At 49.0% G+C, this 21,291-nt stretch overlaps 1 protein-coding gene across 2 annotated transcripts in view; it reads right to left on the minus strand.

The window, feature by feature from the left end:
• Window positions 1-21,291, minus strand: part of STAB1 (stabilin 1) — an 829,863-nt gene that overhangs the window by 424,730 nt on the left and 383,842 nt on the right. The window contains exons 29-34 of one of the 2 annotated variants that reach the window (XM_069206091.1): window positions 18,170-18,217; window positions 16,303-16,433; window positions 15,526-15,637; window positions 13,873-13,950; window positions 4,389-4,490; window positions 1,551-1,661 (exon numbers count right to left, since the gene is read on the minus strand). In XM_069206091.1, coding sequence (XP_069062192.1) covers window positions 1,551-1,661; window positions 4,389-4,490; window positions 13,873-13,950; window positions 15,526-15,637; window positions 16,303-16,433; window positions 18,170-18,217 — 582 coding nt within the window. Of the gene's footprint in view, window positions 1-1,550; window positions 1,662-4,388; window positions 4,491-13,872; window positions 13,951-15,525; window positions 15,638-16,302; window positions 16,437-18,169; window positions 18,218-21,291 lie in introns of both variants that reach the window. The other variant, XM_069206090.1, reaches the window with a different exon arrangement.

The following is a 21,291-nucleotide window of genomic DNA, read 5'->3' on the forward strand; positions in this document are numbered from 1 at the left end:
GCTGCATTATGTCCCCATGTGCTCTCTCCTCTACAACCACCAGCAGATGAGAGGTGCATTATGTCCCCTTGTGCTCTTTTCCACCTACAACCACCAGGAGATGAGAGCTGCATTATGTCTCCTTGTTCCCTCTTCCTCCTACAACCACCAGGAGATGAGAGGTGCATTATGCCCCCTTGTGCTCTCTTCCTCCTACAACCACGAGGAGATGCGGTGCATTCTGTCCCCTTGTTACCTCTGCCTCCTACAATCACCAGGAGATGAGAGCTGCATTATGTCCCCTTGGGCTGTCTTCCTCCCACAACCACCAGGAGATGAGAGCTGCATTATGTCCCATTGTGCTCTCTTCCCTCTACAACTCCCAGGAGATGAGGTGCATTATGTCCCCTTGTGCTCCCTTCCCCCTACAACCACCAGGAGATGAGAGCTGTATTATGTCCCCTTGGGCTGTCTTCCTCCCACAACCACCAGGAGATGAGAGCTGCATTATGTCCCATTGTGCTCTCTTCCCTCTACAACTCCCAGGAGATGAGGTGCATTATGTCCCCTTGTGCTCCCTTCCCCCTACAACCACCAGGAGATGAGAGCTGTATTATGTCCCCTTGTGCTCTCTTCCTCCTACAACCACCAGGAGATGAGAGCTGCATTATGTCCCCTTGGGCTGTCTTCCTCCCACAACCACCAGGAGATGAGAGCTGCATTATGTCCCATTGTGCTCTCTTCCCTCTACAACTCCCAGGAGATGAGGTGCATTATGTCCCCTTGTGCTCCCTTCCCCCTACAACCACCAGGAGATGAGAGCTGTATTATGTCCCCTTGTGCTCTCTTCCTCCTACAACCACCAGGAGATGAGAGCTGCATTATGTCCCCTTGTGCTCTCTTCCTCCTACAACCACGAGGAGATGCAGTGCATTCTGTCCACTTGTGCTCTCTTCCTCCTACAACCACCAGGAGATGAGAGCTGCATTATGTTCCCTTGTGCTCTCTTCCTCCTACAACCACCAGGAGATGAGAGCTGCATTATGTCCCCTTGTGCTCTCTTCCTCCTACAACCACCAGGAGATGAGAGCTGCATTATGTCCCCTTGTGCTCTCTTCCTCCTACAACCACGAGGAGATGAGGTGCATTATGTCCCCTTGTGCTCTCTTCCTCCTACAACCACCAGGAGATGAGAGCTGCATTATGTCCCCTTGTTCCCTCTGCCTCCTACAACCACCAGGAGATGAGAGCTGCATTATGTCACCTTGTGCTCTCTTCCTCTTACAACCACCAGGAGATGAGAGCTGCATTATGTCCCCTTGTGCTCTCTTCCTCCTACAACCACGAGGAGATGAGGTGCATTATGTCCCCTTGTGCTCTCTTCCTCCTACAACCACCAGGAGATGAGAGCTGCATTATGTCCCCTTGTGCTCTCTTCCTCCTACAACCACGAGGAGATGAGGTGCATTATGTCCCCTTGTGCTCTCTTCCTCCTACAACCACCAGCAGATGAGAGCTGCAAAGCCCACCTGATAGGAATGAAGTCAGAAGGTAGATGGTGCTGAGCTTACCAGGGTCTCCGTGTGGGAAGCATTGAAGTACTCGGCCACTGCCTCGCCTCCTGGCACAAAGATGGTGAACTTGCTGCCAGAGGCCTCCACTTCCTCACTCAGCCGGTGGAGCTAAATGATGAAAAAAGAACATTCAGTTAACAAATCTCGAATATCACAAAAGCGCTTGAACCCCCCCCCCCCCCCCCCCCTCCTCCAGTCATCTGCCGCAGCTTCCAGCCCATGTGCAGACGGATGACTGCTGATAATCAAGGACAAGAAATAAGAGTGCAGTTATTGACTGACTATACTGTGCAACAGACACTGGGGGTTCATTCCCAAGGGCGTGCATTTATTGACTGACTATACTGTGCAACAGGCACTGGGGGTTAATTCCTGAGGGTGTGCAGTTATTGACTGACTATACTGTGCAACCGACACAGAGGTTCATTCCCGAGGGCCTGCAGTTATTGACTGACCGCAGTATGCAACAGGCACAGGGGGTTTCATTCCTGAGGGCATGCAGTTATTGACTGACCGCAGTGTGCAACAGGCACAGGGGGTTTCATTCCTGGGGGCATGCAGTTATTGACTGACCGCAGTGTGCAACAGGCACAGGGGGTTTCATTCCTGGGGGCATGCAGTTATTGACTGACTATACTGTTCAACAGGCACAGGGGTTCATTCCTGAGGATGTGCAGTTATTGACTTACTGCAGTGTGTAACTGGGGCTTCATTCCTGAGGGCATGCAGGTATTGACTGACCGCAGTGTGCAACAGACACAGGGGGTTTCATTCCTGAGGGCATGCAGGTATTAACGGACTATACTGTGCAACAGGCACTGGGGGGTTCATTCCAGAGGGCGTGCAGTTATTGACTGACTATACTGTGCAACAGACACAGGGGTTCATTCCTGAGGGTGTGCAGTTATTGACTGCAGTGTGCAACAAACACAGTGGGTTTGATTTCTGAAGATGTGCAGTTATTGACGGACTGTACTGTGCAACAGGCACTGGGGGTTCATTCCTGAGGGTGTGCCATTATTGACTCACCGCAGTGTCCAACAAGCACAGGGGGTTTGATTCCTGAAGATGTGCAGTGATTGAGTTACTATACTGTGCAACAGCCACAGTGGTTCATTCCTGAGGGAGTGCAGTTATTTACTGACTGCAGTGTGCAACAGGCACTGGGGCTTCATTCCTGAGGGCATGCAGTTATTGACTGACCGCAGTGTGCAACAGGCACAGGGGGTTTCATTCCTGAGGGCATGCACTTATTAACTGACTGCAGTGTGCAACAGGCACAGGGGTTCATTCCTAAGGGCGTGCAGTTATTGACTATCTATACTGTGCAACAGACACAAGGGTTCATTCCGGAGGGTGTGCCGTTATTGACTGAATGCAGTGTGCAGTAGGCACTGGGGCTTCATTCCTGAGAGCGTGCAGTTATTGACTGACTATACTGTGCAACAGGCACTGGGGGTTCATTCCTGAGGGTGTGCAGTTATTGACTGACTATACTGTGCAACAGACACAGGGGTTCATTCCTGAGGGTGTGCAGTTATTGACTGCAGTGTGCAACAAACACAGTGGGTTTGATTTCTGAAGATGTGCACTTATTAACTGACTGCAGTGTGCAACAAGCACAGGGGTTCATTCCTGAGGGCGTGCAGTTATTGACTGACCGCAGTGTGTGACAGGCACAGGGGGTTTCATTCTTGGGGATCAAACACTGCAATGCTGGCTTTTACAACAGGTTTTACAAGTGTAACGTTACTTCTAATTCCTGTGCACACGCAGGTGCAGATCTCTGCCACCAGGGTGGAGATCTCCCCCTGGTAAAAGTAGAGGAAAAACTAAAAGTGTGTTCATCATTAAAAATATAATTATATAAAATATTTCAACGTATATTATAAATGAAAATTAATTTAAACTATACATTAATAACTGATAAAATGGTACAGTAAATTAACTCATCAAATTAAAGGTGAATTAAATATTTAATATATATAAATATAATAATAATTGAATTAATTTCACATCAGTTCCTCTGGGGTGTTTTTATTTTCCTGCCTCCTTTGTTTCCCAGGGGTGAGTGTTGCAGTATCTGTGAATGGCCAGCTGTGGTGCCGGCTCACTACAAGCATGTTTTGACACCATTAGGGGTGAGGCAACTTTAGAAGTGTAGCTTGTGAATAGCAATGATCCTACTGCTCTGTGTGTGTGTTTGTAGTAGCATTGGCCCTCGCTAACCCTTCCCTTAAATTCACCTAAACCCCTCCCGTTTAGCAGTAAGTATTGCACATGTTTTCCATCTACTCTCCCAGGCCCCACCCACATTTACTACAGACTCATACCTGTGTGTGTCGAGATCTCTGCCGCCTTGGGGAGACCTCTGCACAGAAAGGAGAGGCGGAGGTCTCTGGCCAGGAGTTTGTGAGTAGCATTTTGTAGTACATGAGTAGTCCTACCGGAACACTTCTTCACTTCCCATAAGCTGCAGTGTGTGGATAAGGCCTCGGATTGCATCAAGCACATGACAATGCCTTCCAGAGGGTGCACGGCTATTGACTGTACACAGGCACATGACAGTGCGGCAGCGTGAGGGTTCACAACTAGGACCAGGACTCCCTCTCCGATCAAGCCTCGAAGCACAAACAGGGAGCGGTGGAGACAAAGACCGGTCCTTCACTTACACCCAGGACCACCAAGTAAAGTAAATTACAACACAAGTCCACCCTCTGACCTCTCCACTACGTCACAACCAGTGAGAGCATCAAAGAACTCCTGACTGCAGTGCGTGGTCTGGTAACACTCTGTTCTGCACCACAGTGGATCTGACCAAGATCATAGCTTTACCTGCAAAGAATCCTTAAATTCGGTGAAGGACGTAACTAGGTCGAGCTGCCTCTGTAAGCCGGGATGTGATGGAGGAACATCGCCAACAAAAGGTATGAGAACCTGCAGACAACAGAAGAAGGCGGGTGGAAATGAGAGGCTGCTTCTGGGTTTCAACAATACTCTGTGAAGAGTCACACAACCTATTGTCTGAGAGGAACAGATCTGAACCTACAGGCTCCACACATGCACCATCATCACACAAATCTTCTCAGGGAACACGTCACTGATCTACGTACGGGGAAATCCATTCCTTTAGTTGTGGGGTTCCTCAGGGCTCCTCTCTAAGCCCCACTCTTTTCAACATCTATTTGTATCCCTCGACTAAAATTGTGGAACCGGGTGGTCTCTCTCTGATATCTTATGCTGATGATACCGAACTGGTCTATTCTTAGCACCAATGTAAACTCTGATCGAGAAGCGCTGTCCTCCTGCCTTACAGACATCGCTAACTGGAAGTCAGACAGTAAGCTCAAGCTAAATGATGAAAAAACTGAAGTAATGTTGGTTGGCAGCTTCTCCCTACTTAAATCTCCCATCTCAATTCCAGAAGAAGTGAAAAGACTTCCTCCCCCAAAGGAAACCATAAAAAGCGTAGGAGTGTGGCTGGACTCCCGTCTATCGATGGAACAGCATGCAAAAAAAATAGCGGCTTCTTGCTTCAATCTTTTAAGAATGATTAGATATGTTTTCAAACTTCTTCCCTTTCTTGCCAAAAGACTTATTATTCAAACCCTCATATTATCCCGCCAATATTATGGGAATGTGCTGTTCCTGAGCTCTTCCATTTGTGTATTAAGGAGACTGCAGATAGTGCAGAATGGGCAACCCGACTACTCATGGCCATCCCCAGAGCTGCATCAGCCAAACCAGCCTTTGCCTCCCTCCATTGGCTTTCTATCCAGCAAAGAATTAATTTTAAAGCTTTGTGTATGGTACATCGAGCTCTTCATGATAGGGGACCTTCTTTTATCAAGCGCATGATCACACCCTGCACCCCCCAGAGATCCCTTAGATCGTCATCTGCTGCTCTAATTCACACCTGCTGTGTTAAAAAAACAAGATGGGGAGATAGGTCCTTCACATTCAAAGCAGCGAATCTATGGAACTCTCTCCCCTTGTCACTTCAAATGGACAATTCCAAACTCTCTTTTCAAGGTAAATTGAAGACTCTACTCTTTCCAGCATAAATTCTCACTGTCCTCTTTCAGCGCTGGGAGGCTTCGGGTAGTCATGCGCTTTATAAATCTATTAAACTTAAACTTAAATAATTTACTCAAAGTGGGGAGGTAGAAGAGATCAGAGGCAGGTCAGTGGATTATTTCAGACTCCCATCATTATATAAGAATTGTTTGCATTGTATTTTTATAACGGTTTATATATGTGTGTGTCTGAACACTTTCAAGACTAGTTATTCATTCCGTCAAATATATTTAGTAATCCGACCATCAGTTTCAGACCCTCGAGAGCTGAAACTGAAGATGTTTTCACACTACAATGTTTAAGGGTCTCTGTTTGAAGTGGTGGAGGTGGTGCTTCTTAACTAGGAAAGGCCACCTCTAGGAATGATCTAAGGTACTGTTGCCTCCGGTATCTGGAGGTGTAAGCGTGGTGGTGATACTTCTAACTGGGGACACATATGGGACACCTAGTAAAAGCTTAAGGCACTACAGCTTGATACAAAAAGCACCTGTGGCTGACTCAAGGGACCTCTAGCAACAGCCGACGGTACTGCAGCCTGATTCAGCAAGGACTGATTCCTGGGTCTATAAGGACACCTGGTGACTGGTTACAGTACGGCACCTTGAGAAATAGTCTTCATCTATTTAGAAAATGGATTATCTTGTTTCTTCGATAAAATTTGCAATGAAAAAGTTAACAGATATGTGTAAAATACAATTCAAATACACATAACCTGCTTCTTCCAGAGCACACAGGAGGTGCACTTAGAGCCGATGGCGACTGTCACCATCACACCCTAGAACTGAAGCAAGAATTGCTAGAGTGGCCCAAGAGAATCTGCAGTTGCCTGTGCCGAAGCCGCGCCCCCTCTCTTGCGCCTAACACCACAGTCAGGCTTTTGTTGCTCCATCCGAGATGTTTGTGCATTTACAGTTGTGACAAAGACGCATCCGAAATAAGTAGTTGGAACATAGAAATATTGGTATCCAACTCGTCATTGTGGAATACAAGTTAATCAACACAAATAAGCATTGGCAAAGCCAGTAGGTCTAGTTCAGTGTGCTAATGCTTGCAGATAAGATGTTTACATGTATGTGTTGGCATGGGTTAGCACATACCTGGTGGCTTTTCCAATAGCTGGTAAGGACAGCAGGTAAGGAAAAAAAACATTGTGGTCATGGTAACGGGTAAACAAGCATCCACAATCAAATCAATATCTCAGACCAATCACCTTCACTAGTGATAGCATTTCACATTGTCAAAAGCTGTCAGATGATATGATGAGGAAGTCACTGCATCGCTGCCCCTGGGCACAGAAGGGAAGAGGTACAATACAAGTCAGTCACACGACCCTCACAGGGTAACTTGGTGCCACCTGAATATTTCAAATCCACTCCGAGTGCGAGTAGCTCATCAGGGTTATGAAATGAAACGTATAAGGCGCATTGTAACAAGGCGCCAAAGCACTACATATTGCAGGGGAAGGGACAGCCGCTAAAAACAAAGGAGCTGCCATCACGGAAGGAAAAAGAGCCAAGTTTTCAATTGCGTTCGAAAGGCTGTAAAAGAGTCCAGACTTGCAATATAAGCAGTGTTCCATAGTTTAGCTGCCCCTACTGAGAAAGACCGAGCACCCCACCTGACTTTCCGAAATCTGGGCACGATCACCTTCCTAAGGGAAGATGATCTAAGAAGTCTATTAGGGGTGCACCAGCGAAAAGCTAATCTCAAGGACAGACCCCTGATGATGGAGAGTCTGAAAGAGCATACAGAGTGCTCTAAATGTCACATGCTTTCTGACAGGAAGCCAGTGAAGGGGTGTAGGAAAGTACCATCTTGCCTGGCATGTTACCCCCATATTTCTCTGTATATATGTTGTTTTAGTCTATGTGTCACTGGGACCCTGCCAGCCAGGGACCCAGTGCTCATAGTATGTGCCCTGTATGTGTTCCCTGTGTGATGACGAACTGTCTCACTGAGGCTCTGCTAACCAGAACCTCAGTGGTTATGCTCTCTCTGCTTTCCAAATTGTCACTAACAGGCTAGTGACCAATTTCACCAATTCATATTGGCATACTGGAACACCCTTATAATTCCCTAGTATATGGTACTGAGGTACCCAGGGTATTGGGGTTCCAGGAGACCCCTATGGTCTGCAGCATTTCTTTTGCCAGCCATAAGGAGCTCTGACAATTCTTACACAGGCCTGCCACTGCAGCCTGAGTGAAATAACAACCACGTTATTTCACAGCCATTTACCACTGCACTTAAGTAACTTATAAGTCACCTATATGTCTAACCTTTACCTGGTAAAGGTTGGGTGCTAAGTTACTTAGTGTGTGGGCACCCTGGCACTAGCCAAGGCGCCCCCACATTGTTCCGGGCAAATTCCCCAGACTTTGTGAGTGCGGGGACACCATTACACGCGTGCACTATACATAGGTCACTACCTATGTATAGCGTCACAATGGTAACTCCGAACATGGCCATGTAACATGTCTAAGATCATGGAATTGTCACCCCAATGCCATTCTGGCATTGGGGAGACAATTCCATGATCCCCAGAGTCTCTAGCACAGACCCGGGTACTGCCAAACTACCTTTCCCGGGGTTTCACTGCAGCTGCTGCTGCTGCTGCCAACCCCTCAGACAGGTTTCTGCCATCCTGGTGTCCAGCCAGGCTTGGCCCAGGAAGGCAGAACAAAGGACTTCCTCAGAGAGAGGGTGTTACACCCTCTCCCTTTTGAAAAAGGTGTCAGGGCTGGGGAGGAGTAGCCTCCCCCAGCCTCTGCAAACGCTTTGATGGGCACAGATGGTGCCCATCTCTGCATAAGCCAGTCTACACCGGTTCAGGGATCCCCCAGCCCTGCTCTGGCGCGAGACTGGACAAAGGAAAGGGGAGTGACCACTCCCCTGACCTGCATCTCCCCTGGGTGGTGCCCAGAGCTCCTCCAGTGTGCTCCAGACCTCTGCCATCTTGGAAACAGAGGTGCTGCTGGCACACTGGACTGCTCTGAGTGCCAGTGCCAGCAGGTGACGTCAGAGACTCCTTCTGATAGGCTCTTACCTGTGTTGCTAGCCTAGCCTCCTTCCTAAGTAGCCAAACCTCCTTTTCTGGCTATTTAGGGTCTCTGCTTTGGGGAATTCTTTAGATAACGAATGCAAGAGCTCATCAGAGTTCCTCTGCATCTCTCTCTTCACCTTCTGCCAAGGAATCGACCGCTGACTGCTCTGGACGCCTGCAAAACCGCAACAAAGTAGCAAAGACGACTACTGCAACCTTGTATCGCTGATCCAGCCGCCTTCTCGTCTGCTTTCCTGGTGGTGCATGATGTGGGGGTAGTCTGCCTCCTCTCTGCACTAGAAGCTCTGAAGAAATCTCCCGTGGGTCAACGGAATCTTCCCCCTGCAACCGCAGGCACCAAAAGACTGCATCACGGGTCCTTGGGTCCCCTCTCAGCATGACGAGCCTGGTCCCCGGAACTCAGCAACTCTGTCCAAGTGACTCCCACAGTCCAGTGACTCTTCAGTCTAAGTTTGATGGAGGTAAGTCCTTGCCTCCCCACGCTAGACTGCATTGCTGGGTACCGCGTGATTTGCAGCTGCTCCGGCTCCTGTGCACTCTTCCAGGATTTCCTTTGTGCACAGCCAAGCCTGGGTCCCAGACACTCTAACCTGCAGTGCACGACCTCCTGAGTTGTCCTCCGGCGTCGTGGGACCTTCTTTTGTGACTTCGGGTGAGCTCCGGTTCACTCTTCTTCGTAGTGCCTGTTCCGGCACTTCTGCGGGTGCTGCCTGCTTCTGTGAGGGCTCCTTGTCTTGCTGGGCACCCCCTCTGTCTCCTCACACAATTGGCGACATCCTGGTCCCTCCTGGGCCACAGCAGCATCCAAAAACCCTAACCACAACCATTGCAGCTAGCAAGGCTTGTTTGCGGTCTTTCTGCGTGGAAACACCTCTGCAAGCTTCTTCACGACGTGGGACATCCATCCTCCAAAGGGGAAGTTCCTAGTCCTCTTTGTTCTTGCAGAATCCACAGCTTCTACCATCCAGTGGCAGCTTCTTTGCACCCTCAGCTTGCATTTCTTGGGCATCTGCCCACTCCCGACTTGAGTGTGACTCTTGGACTTGGTCCGCTTCTTCCACAGGTACTCTTGTCTGGAAATACATCGTTGTTGCATTGCTGGTGTTGGTCTTCCTTGCAGAATTCCCCTTTTCACGACTTCTGTGCTCTCTGGGGAACTTAGGTGCACTTTACACCTACTTTTCAGGGTCTTGGGGTGGGCTATTTTTCTAACCCTCACTGTTGTCTTACAGTCCAAGCGACCCTCTACAAGTTCACATAGGTTTGGGGTCCATTTGTGATTCGCATTCCACTTTTGGAGTATATGGTTTGTGTTGCCCCTATACCTATGTGCTCTCATTGCAATCTATTGTGACTGTACATTGCTTGCATTGCTTTCTATTGCTATTACTGCATATTTTTGGTATTGTGTACATATATCTTGTGCATATTTGCTATCCTCATACTGAGGGTACTCACTGAGATACTTTTGGCATATTGTCATAAAAATAAAGTACCTTTATTTTTAGTATATCTGTGTATTGTGTTTTCTTATGATATTATGCATATGACACCAGTGGTATAGTGGGAGCTTTGCATGTCTCCTAGTTCAGCCTAAGCTGCTCTGCTAAGCTACCTTTTCTATCAGCCAAAGCTGCTAGACACCTCTTCTACACTAATAAGGGATACCTGGACCTGGTGCAGAGTGTAAGTACCCCTTGGTACCCACTACAAACCAGGCCAGCCTCCTACAAGGGGGCCCAGACCTTTCCTCACTGAGAGTTGTTTAGGAACAGTCAGAACCAAAGAGCCGCCTCATTCTGAATGACCTGGAGTCTAAGACCGGACACATGGCATTGCTGAAGTCCGTGATAGAGCTAACCGTCTTGGGATGTGCAGAACAGGCAGCACCCCCTTCTCGACAGACTAACACTAAATTAATTCAAACACCGGGCTCCTCTCTGACAGATCCAGGAAGACTATCTTAGAGTAAGGGGCCTGAATTCATGTTTCCTCAAGGTGAACAGTCTGATCCTTGCCACAATCAGTAGGGACGGTCTGCTGATGAACAGTGCTTTCACCTACAAGGATGGAGTCTAGAATTTGCTAAGACCACTTAGTCAAGCATCTCACCTTGAGATCCACCCTTGCTCTAATCAGAAGGGAAGGTCTGCTGTTGAACACTGTGTTCTCCTACAAGGATGGAATCTGAAGCTAGACTGTGCTAAGGCCTCTACGTCAAGCACCCGACCTTGAGATCCACACTTGCTCTAATCAGTAGGGAGGGTCTGCTGATGAACAGTGCTTTCTCCTACAAGGATGGAATCTGAAGCTAGGCTGTGCTAAGAACACTGAGTCAAGCGCCTGATCTCGAGACCCACCCTTGCTCTAATCAGAAGGGAAGGTCTCCTGTTGAACATTGTGTTCTCCTACAAGGATAGAGTTTGAAACTAGACTGTGCTAAGACCACTGAGTCAAGCATCTAACCTTGAGATACACCCTTGCTCTAATCAGTAGGGAGGGTCTGCTGATGAACAGTGCTTTCTCCTACAAGGATGGAGTCTGAAGCTAGGCTGTGCTAAGGCCTCTGACTCAAGCACCCTACCTTGATATCCACCCTTGCTCTAATCAGTAGCTGAGGTCTGCTGATGAACAACTCTTTCTCCTACAAGGATGGAGTCTACACTGTGCCAAGACCACTGAGTCAAGTGCCTGATCTTGAGATCTACACTTGCTCTTATCAGAAGGGAAGGTCTGCTGATGAAGAGTGCTTTCTCCTAAAAGGATTGAGTCTGAAGCTGGGCTGTGTTAAGACCACTGAGTCAAGCGCCTGACCTTGAGATCAACGCTTACCCTAATCAGTAGGGAAGGTTTGATTATGAACAGTGCTTTTTCCTACAAGCATGGAGTCTGAAGCTAGGCTGTGCTAAGACCACTGAGTCAAGCATCTAACCTTGAGATCCACCCTTGCTCTAATCAGTAGGGAGGGTCTGCTGATGAACAGTGCTTTCTCCTACAAGGATGGAGTCTGAAGCTAGACGGTGCTAAGACCACTGAGTCAAGCGCCTGATTTTGAGACCCACCCTTGCTCTAATCAGTAGCGGAGGTCTGCTGATGAACAACTCTTTCTCCTACAAGGATGGAGTCTACACTGTGCCAAGACCACTGAGTCAGTGCCTGACCTTGAGATTTACCCTTGCTCTAATCAGTAAGGAAGGTGTGCTGATGAACAGTGCTTTCTCCTACAAGCATGGAGTCTGGAGCTAGATTGTGCTAAGACCACTGAGTCAAGCGCCTGCTCTTGAGAGCCACGCTTGCTCTATTAGTAGGGAAGGTCTGCTGATGAACATCTCTTTCTCCTACAAGGATGGAGTCTGAAGCTAGGCTGTGCTAAGGCCTCTGAGTCAAGCACCCTAGCTTGAGATCCACCCTTTCTCTAATCAGCAGCTAATGCAGCGAGGGGTATGTCAAGGAGCTATGGTCCCGCCAATCAGGGGACCACCACAAGTTGCACTTTCCGTATGCTGAGGTTGATATAGTCTAGCATTACAGAGAGCTTTGGTACACCTGTCTGATCATGTGTTGAGAGTTTTTTCTCCACAAACATTGAAAGTAGTCGGTCTATCCTCTCTGTTTTGTAATGCCAGGTGTTTACCACGTTGAATCACCATGCCTAGCTTTGATTTTTGCACCCGTAGGACAGGAGCCTTTTGTAAAGGGAGTCATAACCTTCCTTTCTCGAAGGGACAATTCAAAATTCAACCAAGAATGAGCTGCAAGTGTCGGCACATATGTGCAACCTGTTGTAGGATGTCCATTGGAGTCCTCTGAACTACACAGCAAGCAAAACAGAAATAAGGTCTCACCCTTTAAGGAAGAGAGTCCATAATGTGTTTAGGGGTACATAAACTTATTTAAAAGAGCTTTTTCTGCCTGAATCAGCAATGACACATCTAGGAGGGACGTCTGCCTATGAATGACCGAGATAATCACTCCAGTTAGTGTGAAAAAATAAGCAGGGTGTCCAGGGGCGGCGGCTGCAAATCTGAAGGGTAGGGAGGTGGGGGGCAGTGGCGACAGAGGGTGAAAAAAAAATAATAATAAACTTACCATAACGCCTGCTCCCACCGTCTCCTGCCGCCTCGCTCCTGTTCCCTTGATGTGGTGTCCCAGCATTCACTGGGATACCAACACAGGCTCTCCAGCCATCATGGCGCTGCTTTCAAGCTACACCTAGCATAATCAGCGTCAGGATTGGTCTGAGCGGCTCAGACTGCTGTCAGACAGCCCTGGGGTCTGTGCAGCTTCTCCAGCCGGGCTGTTAAACATAGCCGGACAGGAGATCCCTAAGTGCGCATGTGTTTTCGGGCAGCCTGAGACGGCCAGCCAAACACACATGCGCACTTCGGTGCATTCTCTCCTCTCCCCCCTCCCCCCCCCCCCCACCTCACAGGACCCAGCTCCGCCCCTCCCTGCACTGCTGGCTGAGCCAGCAGATGAAATAAGAAACAACTATGGTTTTTCTTTTCTGCTGCTGGCTCAGCCAGGGGGGCGATGCTCTATCATAGTGCAGGAGCCGCCCCTGAAGGTGTCTGCACCACATTGTTGAGGGTCTGGGAGTTCAGTATTAAACTGCAGGGAGTTGGGGGCTTGATCCCCTTCCTGCATTGAAGGGTCATTTGACTCTAATACAGGTGCTGTCAATGGGCAAACACCTGTGTTCCCACCACAACATTGTCATAGATTGCAGTCTGCACCAATTACAAGAGTGTGCTCTGATGAAGGAAGGGAGTTTACCTCTGTTTCTGGATAGTCATGTTATTAACCTGTTGTATTTCTTATCACCTCTGGAAATATCAGGGTTCAATGCGACATCTGTGTCCCCAGATACACTGACCAGCACTGCTCCCCCTGAGAGTGGACAAGAGCCTTTCCAGCTGCCTGTGGATTAGGACTTGTGAAGGAAGGTTTCGGATGATCACACATTCTCACTGCACTTGCTGCACATTCACGTGTACATGCTGCTCCACCTACTTCTAAATTCACACTCCCCAGTTTCTGGCAGATTTATTGTAACCACCAAATATTGCTGCAGACTTTTTACCAGAACAATCAAAGGGTCATTGCATGAAAACTGCACCAGATGGCACGAGGGCGCAGTGTGCAATAGTGCATTGCCCCTCTCGCCTAACGACTTACCTTATTAATGATGTGAATGATGCCGTTGGCAGCAGGAATGTCGGCTACCACAATGCTTGCCTTGTCAATCATGACCGTCTGAAAGGAAATCAAGGTAAAAGGGAATTGGTTATTGATAAATCAGAATCAGTATTGAAACCTTTGGGTTGCAGAGTGTCAGGACATGAGATCAAGTCAAAGGTCGCATGAGGACACCTAAGTCTTGTAACGTCCCGAGCACAGAATGAGAGGAGCCCATGACACTTTGTGGCTCGCCTACCTTCTACGCCTCCTGGTAGACCATGCAGATGAGCAGCAACGACAGACCCAGCATCCCATTCAGGGTGTCACCAGTCCGTATCTCTTTCCAAAGCATCCTCACCCTGCCAGGATCCGGAGAAGTTTGTAAGACCCAGAGAAACATCAGCTGTATTGCAGCCAAAGCTCTTTACTCAATGACAAGGCCGGCCATCTTCTCTCCGACCGCACAACCCAGACCCTCACAACCTTGGCATTTCACCTCTATGTGCTTCAGTGTTACTAGGCATTAGGACTGAGTACAGTAAGATGAAACCACTATAGTGCCAAGAAGCCATTCTTTAAACACACCACCTCTTGCTGTAGAGGATCAGCGCTTTCCGTCATATGCCAAGTACCGCTCTCTACCTCCACCCATCCCCCCAGGACAAGGCCCGCTCTGTACCACTGCCCATCCCAGCAGGACAAGGCCCGCTCTGTACCTCCGCCCATCCCCCAGGACAAGGCCCGCTTCTGCCTCTGTCAGTTCTTTGGCCCACTGAGCTCTCGGCTTCCATCCACACAGTTGTGTATAATTGGTAAAGTGAGCACTGGACCTTACGTGTCCCTACGGTACCTGCTGAGCGCCTGTATTATGATGTGTGTAACAGCAGAGTACTCCACAATCAGCCAAGGCTTCCATCTTTGCTCTACTATTGAGCACAATTGAAGCTTTTCAAATTGTGTCAACCTCCTAGGCATATGAAACACCCAAAGGGGGATGGGAGGCTGCTTGCAAAAGGTGTTACCATGGGCAATAACTCGGGTACCATCTCAAAACATTTATTATTTTGCTCACCCTACCACCTCAGTTTGGATCAAGCCAAATGTAAATCAGTCTTGACCCTGCTCCTCATGGGAGCAGTCCAGCCCGGACTGCCAAGCCAGGCCCTCCCTGAACTGGAACACAAGCAACCCAGGACCGGTTTAGCCCTAGTTAAGGGCTCATCAGCACGGTGGGTACAGCTGGTCCAGTGACACATCCATGTGTGGACATGGCCGTCTCACTTAGGGTGGTGCATGACACACACAAGGTGATAGGAGGCTCCTTGCACAAAGTCTAACCACTCCAATGGTTCGGGTAGCATTTCAACCCATCATTCTTTTGCGAACCATGCCACCTCAGTCTGAACTCAGCCCAGGGTACTGACGTGCTAGAACCTACATAAATACATGAAAATAAGGAGAATGCCAGTCACTGAGGGTGACTAGCTGTAGTCCTTTGTGTTCCACATTTGCATGTGATGGGCATTTTTGGTGCCCCTGTGAACTGCACCTCTCCATGGGGGGGGGTGGGGGGGTGGGTTCTAGATCTCGTGTCATTTACAAACGTGATGTAAATGATCTCACTCATCCATCTCCACACTCATCACTTACATTGTTAGTGTCTCTTATCTCCCACTTGGTTCGCGGGTTGAGTGTCGACAACTCTTGACCAATATATTCTTTGAGCTGGTCAATGACAAAGGACCCTCGAAGAAAATGTGCCCTGGAAATCAGGAAATTAGGTGTTACCAGCTGTCATGTAAATAACCATATAAAGAGTAATTCAAGTGAAGCGACACACTGTACAAATCACTATTCAAACACCCCGCCTAGCCTGTGTGAAGACACACTGAGTAATGGTGCCCATATTTCACAATAAGGACATCTGCAGGCCCCCTTTGTGAACCCCATTCACTTTAAAGAAGCCCCTTCATAGCACCTGGTCACCAGCACACAGGGAACCTTAGCATGTCTGGAACCCCCCTAGGAACCCACCACTCTACGGCTCTTCCAAGCATCTGGACGGAGCCCCTCTTATTGGAAGATGTAACCACCGCACTGGCACCGTTTCGGTAGCCTGGCACCAACGCAGGCCCCCGTGCTGCCAGGGGGCCTCCATTGCATACAGAGAATGCTGAGTGCCAGAGTCTGCATTCGTGGCTGTCAACCCTTGAGAGGCGAGGAATCTTCCCCTTGGTCTGAGCAGCAGATCTGTGCTGCTGAGGAGGTGTGCCGCCTGGGAGCCGAGAACCTGCCTGGCACCGCGGCCCATGAGATCAAGCAGTGCTTGAGCTGCTGTGAGGTGCCTAGTACTGGCCTTTGGACACAGAAGGTGCACTGACGGTTCTCTGGAACACAGCTGAGATACACAGGGTATTTCTGGGGTACCTGAGTAGGAAGGGCAGCATGTATGGCTTCAGCCACAGGTCCTGCACCTCTTGGCTCAGGTTCTTGATTGCAGCTTCTGATGGCACCAGGACTGTGACGTTGGTTCCTCCGGGGATCAGGAAGGCGGACTTCTGCTGAGCAGATGTAAAGACAGTGAAAACAAGATGTCAGTCACTCTTCTGATAGGCTGGTAGCACATGAGCAGTTCACCAAAGTTCCCTCTGCTGGTATATTGGAGGTCTAAGGTGGTGTCTGCTACAGACCCACTGACCCTACATGTAACCAGAGCGTTGAGGTGCATTGCCTCAGGAGATCCTTGAAGTCTCACCAGGGCTGTGTCAGGGGATCACAATATATGTCTACTCGGCCTACGTTCTCCATGTACAACCAGGGCTTGCAGTAGCTCCCTGAGGACTTCTCTATGTGTAAACATGGATGTCAGCCTGGCTACCCAAAGACTGGCCCAGCTCTGGGTGATGAGCCCTGGGCCTGCATCAGCCCAAAGCCGATCCCTAGGTGTAAGCGAACCAGCGGGTACGCTGGCCACAGGCCTATTCGCTCTATGTATGACCGGTGCCGTAAAACCTCTGCGTGGATCGATGGCCAGTGAGTGATAGCCTGGCCCGTCCTAGGACTGACACCTTTTTATAAGACCAGGACTGTTCAGTGGACTCTTCCAAGCACTGTCCGTTTAGGGAGAAGCAGGGACATTGGGGGGGTGGGGTGCTTTATAGCTATCCACGGATAATAATGTGAGTGCCCCTGCACAACATAAAGTTCCTTTGAAAATTTAGCAGGTGCAGATGATGCTCAGTATTTTAGGGGTGAAGCCCTCTCTCCCTAACACTGCTATAGCAATAATGTCTCACCCATTCTGTGTGATTTGTACAGGGTGTCATGGTTTATGCAAAACTTTATTGGGGGGCAAGCTGTCAATCTAATAAGAAATATTGACTGAAAGCAAAATATTTTTGGGGTCAGAAACCACCCATTACAATGTCATAATAGTCCCTGGCACTGAAAGGAACTACTTTGTGTGTGAATGCGCTCCTTGTGAAAGGCCAGAAAGCTGTCACTCACAGTAAAGCTAGCCAATGGCAGGAGCAGGCTGACTCATTGCCCGCGCTGTGTGCTCTAGTCAGAGGAGGAAACATTTGAATGACACAATAACAGACCAATGGGCTGGCTATAAACCCCCTTAAGGTAAGTATAGTATACATATCATTTCAGTAAAATCAAAAGGTCTTTGCCAGATGTAGAAAGGCCTAGGGTGTGTCCTTCGCACAGGGATGAGGGCGCCTTAGCACATGTTATGCAGCAGTTATTCTGCTTCAAACAAATGCAGGTAGAAGAAAAAGCGACTTAACCTCAGAAAAGCACCAAAGAGAGTGGAAGAGTTCGGGGTGACGCGTTTCATGTGCACCTCGAGAGATGCTGCTTGGCTGTTCATTCTTGCTCACTAGTGGTTTTACACCTTAGTTCCCAAAGCCTCATGGGATTTGTAGTTTCTTGTGTAGTTACAAACCTTCTTTGCTGTTTTCAGTCTTATGCTGAGACTCACTCAAAGCCCCAAACCTTCGAGGACTCTGTAGTGACACTTTAGCAAAGGCATTGTGTGTAAAAGTGCAGGTTGTGAATTCACCGGCACTTCCGGGTGATCCTGGAACTTCCTACAAGAAATCATGAAGTTGCTGCAGATGGTGTATGCAGTACTACGAGGCCATCGCTCGGCAGGATGGGTTTAACATTGCATACAACATAGCATGACATATCATAGCATAAAATAGCATCAAACATAGCATCACAGCATAGCATAGCATACCATAGCATAGCACAACATAAGAGAACACGAGGTAACAGAGCGCACCTTAGTCCACTCATTGAAGTCGGCAAAGTCTGGGTTGCTCTCCAGCTCCTAGGACAGAAAGCAGTACAGGGGTTAGGATTCGGCATTAAAACACTTCTACAGACGCCCTCGGACACCGCCACGGCTGTTGATCTTTGTGCTCACCCACGTGGCACATCACTCTCTGCCTCTTTCCAGCGCTACATACGCACATTCACAAGGTGAACTACATTTCTCAGTAAATGTCTGAGTAAGTTTACTACTTTTCAATATTCACAAACACTGAGTGTAAATGAACTACAAAAGTAACTTATCTGCCCCCACCCCCTGTGTATAGCAGCTGGCTTACTCTGGTGCGGGTGGGTGACATCCCTCCCTAATCCCTTCCCTGTCCCCCATAAAGCCCGCTTGCTACTCCCTAATCCTATCCCCTTTTGTAGTAGGCGTGTCCTTTTTTTCACCTACTGCATCTTACGTTTACTACTAAAATGTACACTTACGTGTGTGGCGACTCCGCAGTCCGGGTACAGAACACCGCACACATGGGTACAGGTAATGGGGAGGTGTAAACTCTGAGCATATTTTGTAAATAGCGTTGTGTAGTACTACAGAACATACTACAAGGTGTAGTTTGTGAATCACACCCCTTTGTGCTGTCTCCCAACGTGTCCTGTACTGCCCCCCGAGGCAGAATGAGGGGTGGTCCATGGTCTCTGCCTGCAGTCATCAATACTGAGACCTGGCTCAATCCCTCCACCTCCCCAGACTTCGCCACCGCAGTGCCCAACGGATACAAGATGATACACCAGACCACACCAACACACACAGAGGCGGCATCGCCGTCATCCACGGAGGAACAATGCATTGCACCACCACCAAAGACGACACTACAACAATCATAGAACACCTCGATTTCCAACTCTAAACCGAAGGCAGAATAACCACCAGAGTCACCCTCGCATGCAGGCCCTCATGCCCACGCCCGGCTTCTGTAACACCATTCCAGAATCCATCCTCCCACTTGCCACCGACTCCAAACTCTACACCTTCGTTGGTGACCTCAACTTCCACGCCGGCGACTCCCGAAGACACCAACACCGCCCACCTCCTGGAAGGCATGAGCAATATTGGCCTCACCAAGCTGATCAACCGACCCCACCCACAGCTCAGGACACATGCTTGACCCAATCTTCACTGCCAGCGTTAGAGTCAAGTACAGCCATGTTACTGAACTCACCTGGATCAACCACGCCATCATCCACTTTACCATTGCACCACACACCGCCACCAAGACCCCAAGCTCCTCCCACCCCAGCTGGAACAAAGTAACAGAGACCCAGTGGATGGACACCCTCAACACCGCCCACCCTGACCTCACAACTAACCTCATTCAGGCTGCCAAGAACCTCTCCGCCTGGATCACCAAATCCACCGACAGAGTCGCCCCTATCAAGCCCTCTGCAGCAAGGTGACAGTATTTTGTGGTATGACTGGGGAGTCCTACCATAAGATACTAGCACGTTACGCAGTAGTGCACCTCGAAGTTACACTAGTAATCCTTAGCTCAGTCCTGGTAGTGTGGCAAAGAGCAGCCAGGCTACTTAGAGGAACATGTGTGAAGCATTTCACAACATCCACATGGACGATAAGTAAATGACACGACTCAAAAGAAATCTGACACCAATTTAGAAAAATAAAGCTTATTTTTATATAAATTTAGACACCAAAATGTACTTTTTAAGTTACACAAAAATGGATTTATGAATTTTAGAAGCTTTAGAAAATAGGGTATTCTCACTGTTTAAATGGCTCCTATTGAAGTCAATGAAGGAAATCAAAGTGTGCACTCATGCATTTGGAGGGTGAGTTCCGGGGAACCCAGCTGGACTTAAGGTTCTGCGAGCCCTAGACTGAGAGTCAACGGTCAGTACCTTATTACCTTGCCCAGGGAGTCCAGGTACAGAGGTGCCTTAGCTGTCCTTGGTGCTGATCGTCCGCGGCTGCTGTTGCGTTAGCACCACTTGGCAAACGAGTACTTGGGGGTGGACACATGCTCTGCCCTTTGGATGTAGAGGTCTTTTGGGAACCAGATACCAGGAATTGACAGTTGGAGCTTTTCCACCACGTCCAGTGGGTGAAGAGGTGGCTTCTAGCTGTCAATCACAGGACCTGGTTGCGCCAAAGATGCTTTACTGCTCCTCTCGAGGTCACTCTTTCAGGATGCAAAACCACATGAGAGGGGGTCATTGCTGACGCTGGTCTCTATGCTGAGGGTCTGCTCTGGAGTCGGTGATGTCTGAGTGGCCGTCAGTTTCCGGATTGCCGACAGACGAGCCTTGGTAGCTGCAAAGATGGTCTTCTGGCACTTCAATGGCTGGTGGTCGTCCGGCGGGGAGTAGAGGTTTGAAACTTGCCAGAGACCTCTCTCCCTCGCCTTTGCGAGCCGGACACTGAGTTTCTTTAGGCTTACTCACGCCAAGTCTGTCAGGTTGCAGTTCTTTGACTTCAAACACAGCTTTTACTCCTGCAGTTTACAAGGGGGAGTCTTCCTTGGCTTCTTGATGTCCACTGGGGTCCCTCTTGCTGGGACAAATGAGCTTTCACCTTGGCACACGTCAGCCATGCAGTTCCAGTGGTGGTCTCCTTAGGTCATTTCTGTGTCCTCTCTCTGCGCTGCGGCTGGAGTTCAGGTACTGCTGTCGGTGAAGATGTCTTCTTTCTGCCTCTTCTTCTTTGCAAGTAAGATCAGATGGGCTGGTGTCAAGGGAGCCCCTTAAATCCTAGTTTAAGAGGCGTTAAGAGTGTGGGTGACACTGGCCAATGGGCTACTGGTCCCATGGCTATTCTGCACCTGCAGTGCCAACTTTGTGGGATGAAGCCACTTTCTACCCAGAACCTACTACTTCTAAGGGTTGCCAAGATGGCAGAACCCTTCCTCGGTTGCACAGACCTCCTAGCCCACCCTAAAGATGTAGCTAGCCTTTTGGAGGTGTACGCCTCCTGCATATCTAATTTTCCCGCGTGTCTGCTGATCAGGGTAGGAAGGGCTTTGTCCTCCACTGGTGGAACAAGTAATTACATATCAAGAGTGGGGGATGCCTTTAAACCTCACCGCCTTGATTACCTGTCACACTAGCCAGCCT

Source organism: Pleurodeles waltl, chromosome 9 (assembly GCF_031143425.1).
Source record: "Pleurodeles waltl isolate 20211129_DDA chromosome 9, aPleWal1.hap1.20221129, whole genome shotgun sequence".
Classification (NCBI taxonomy): domain Eukaryota; kingdom Metazoa; phylum Chordata; class Amphibia; order Caudata; family Salamandridae; genus Pleurodeles; species Pleurodeles waltl.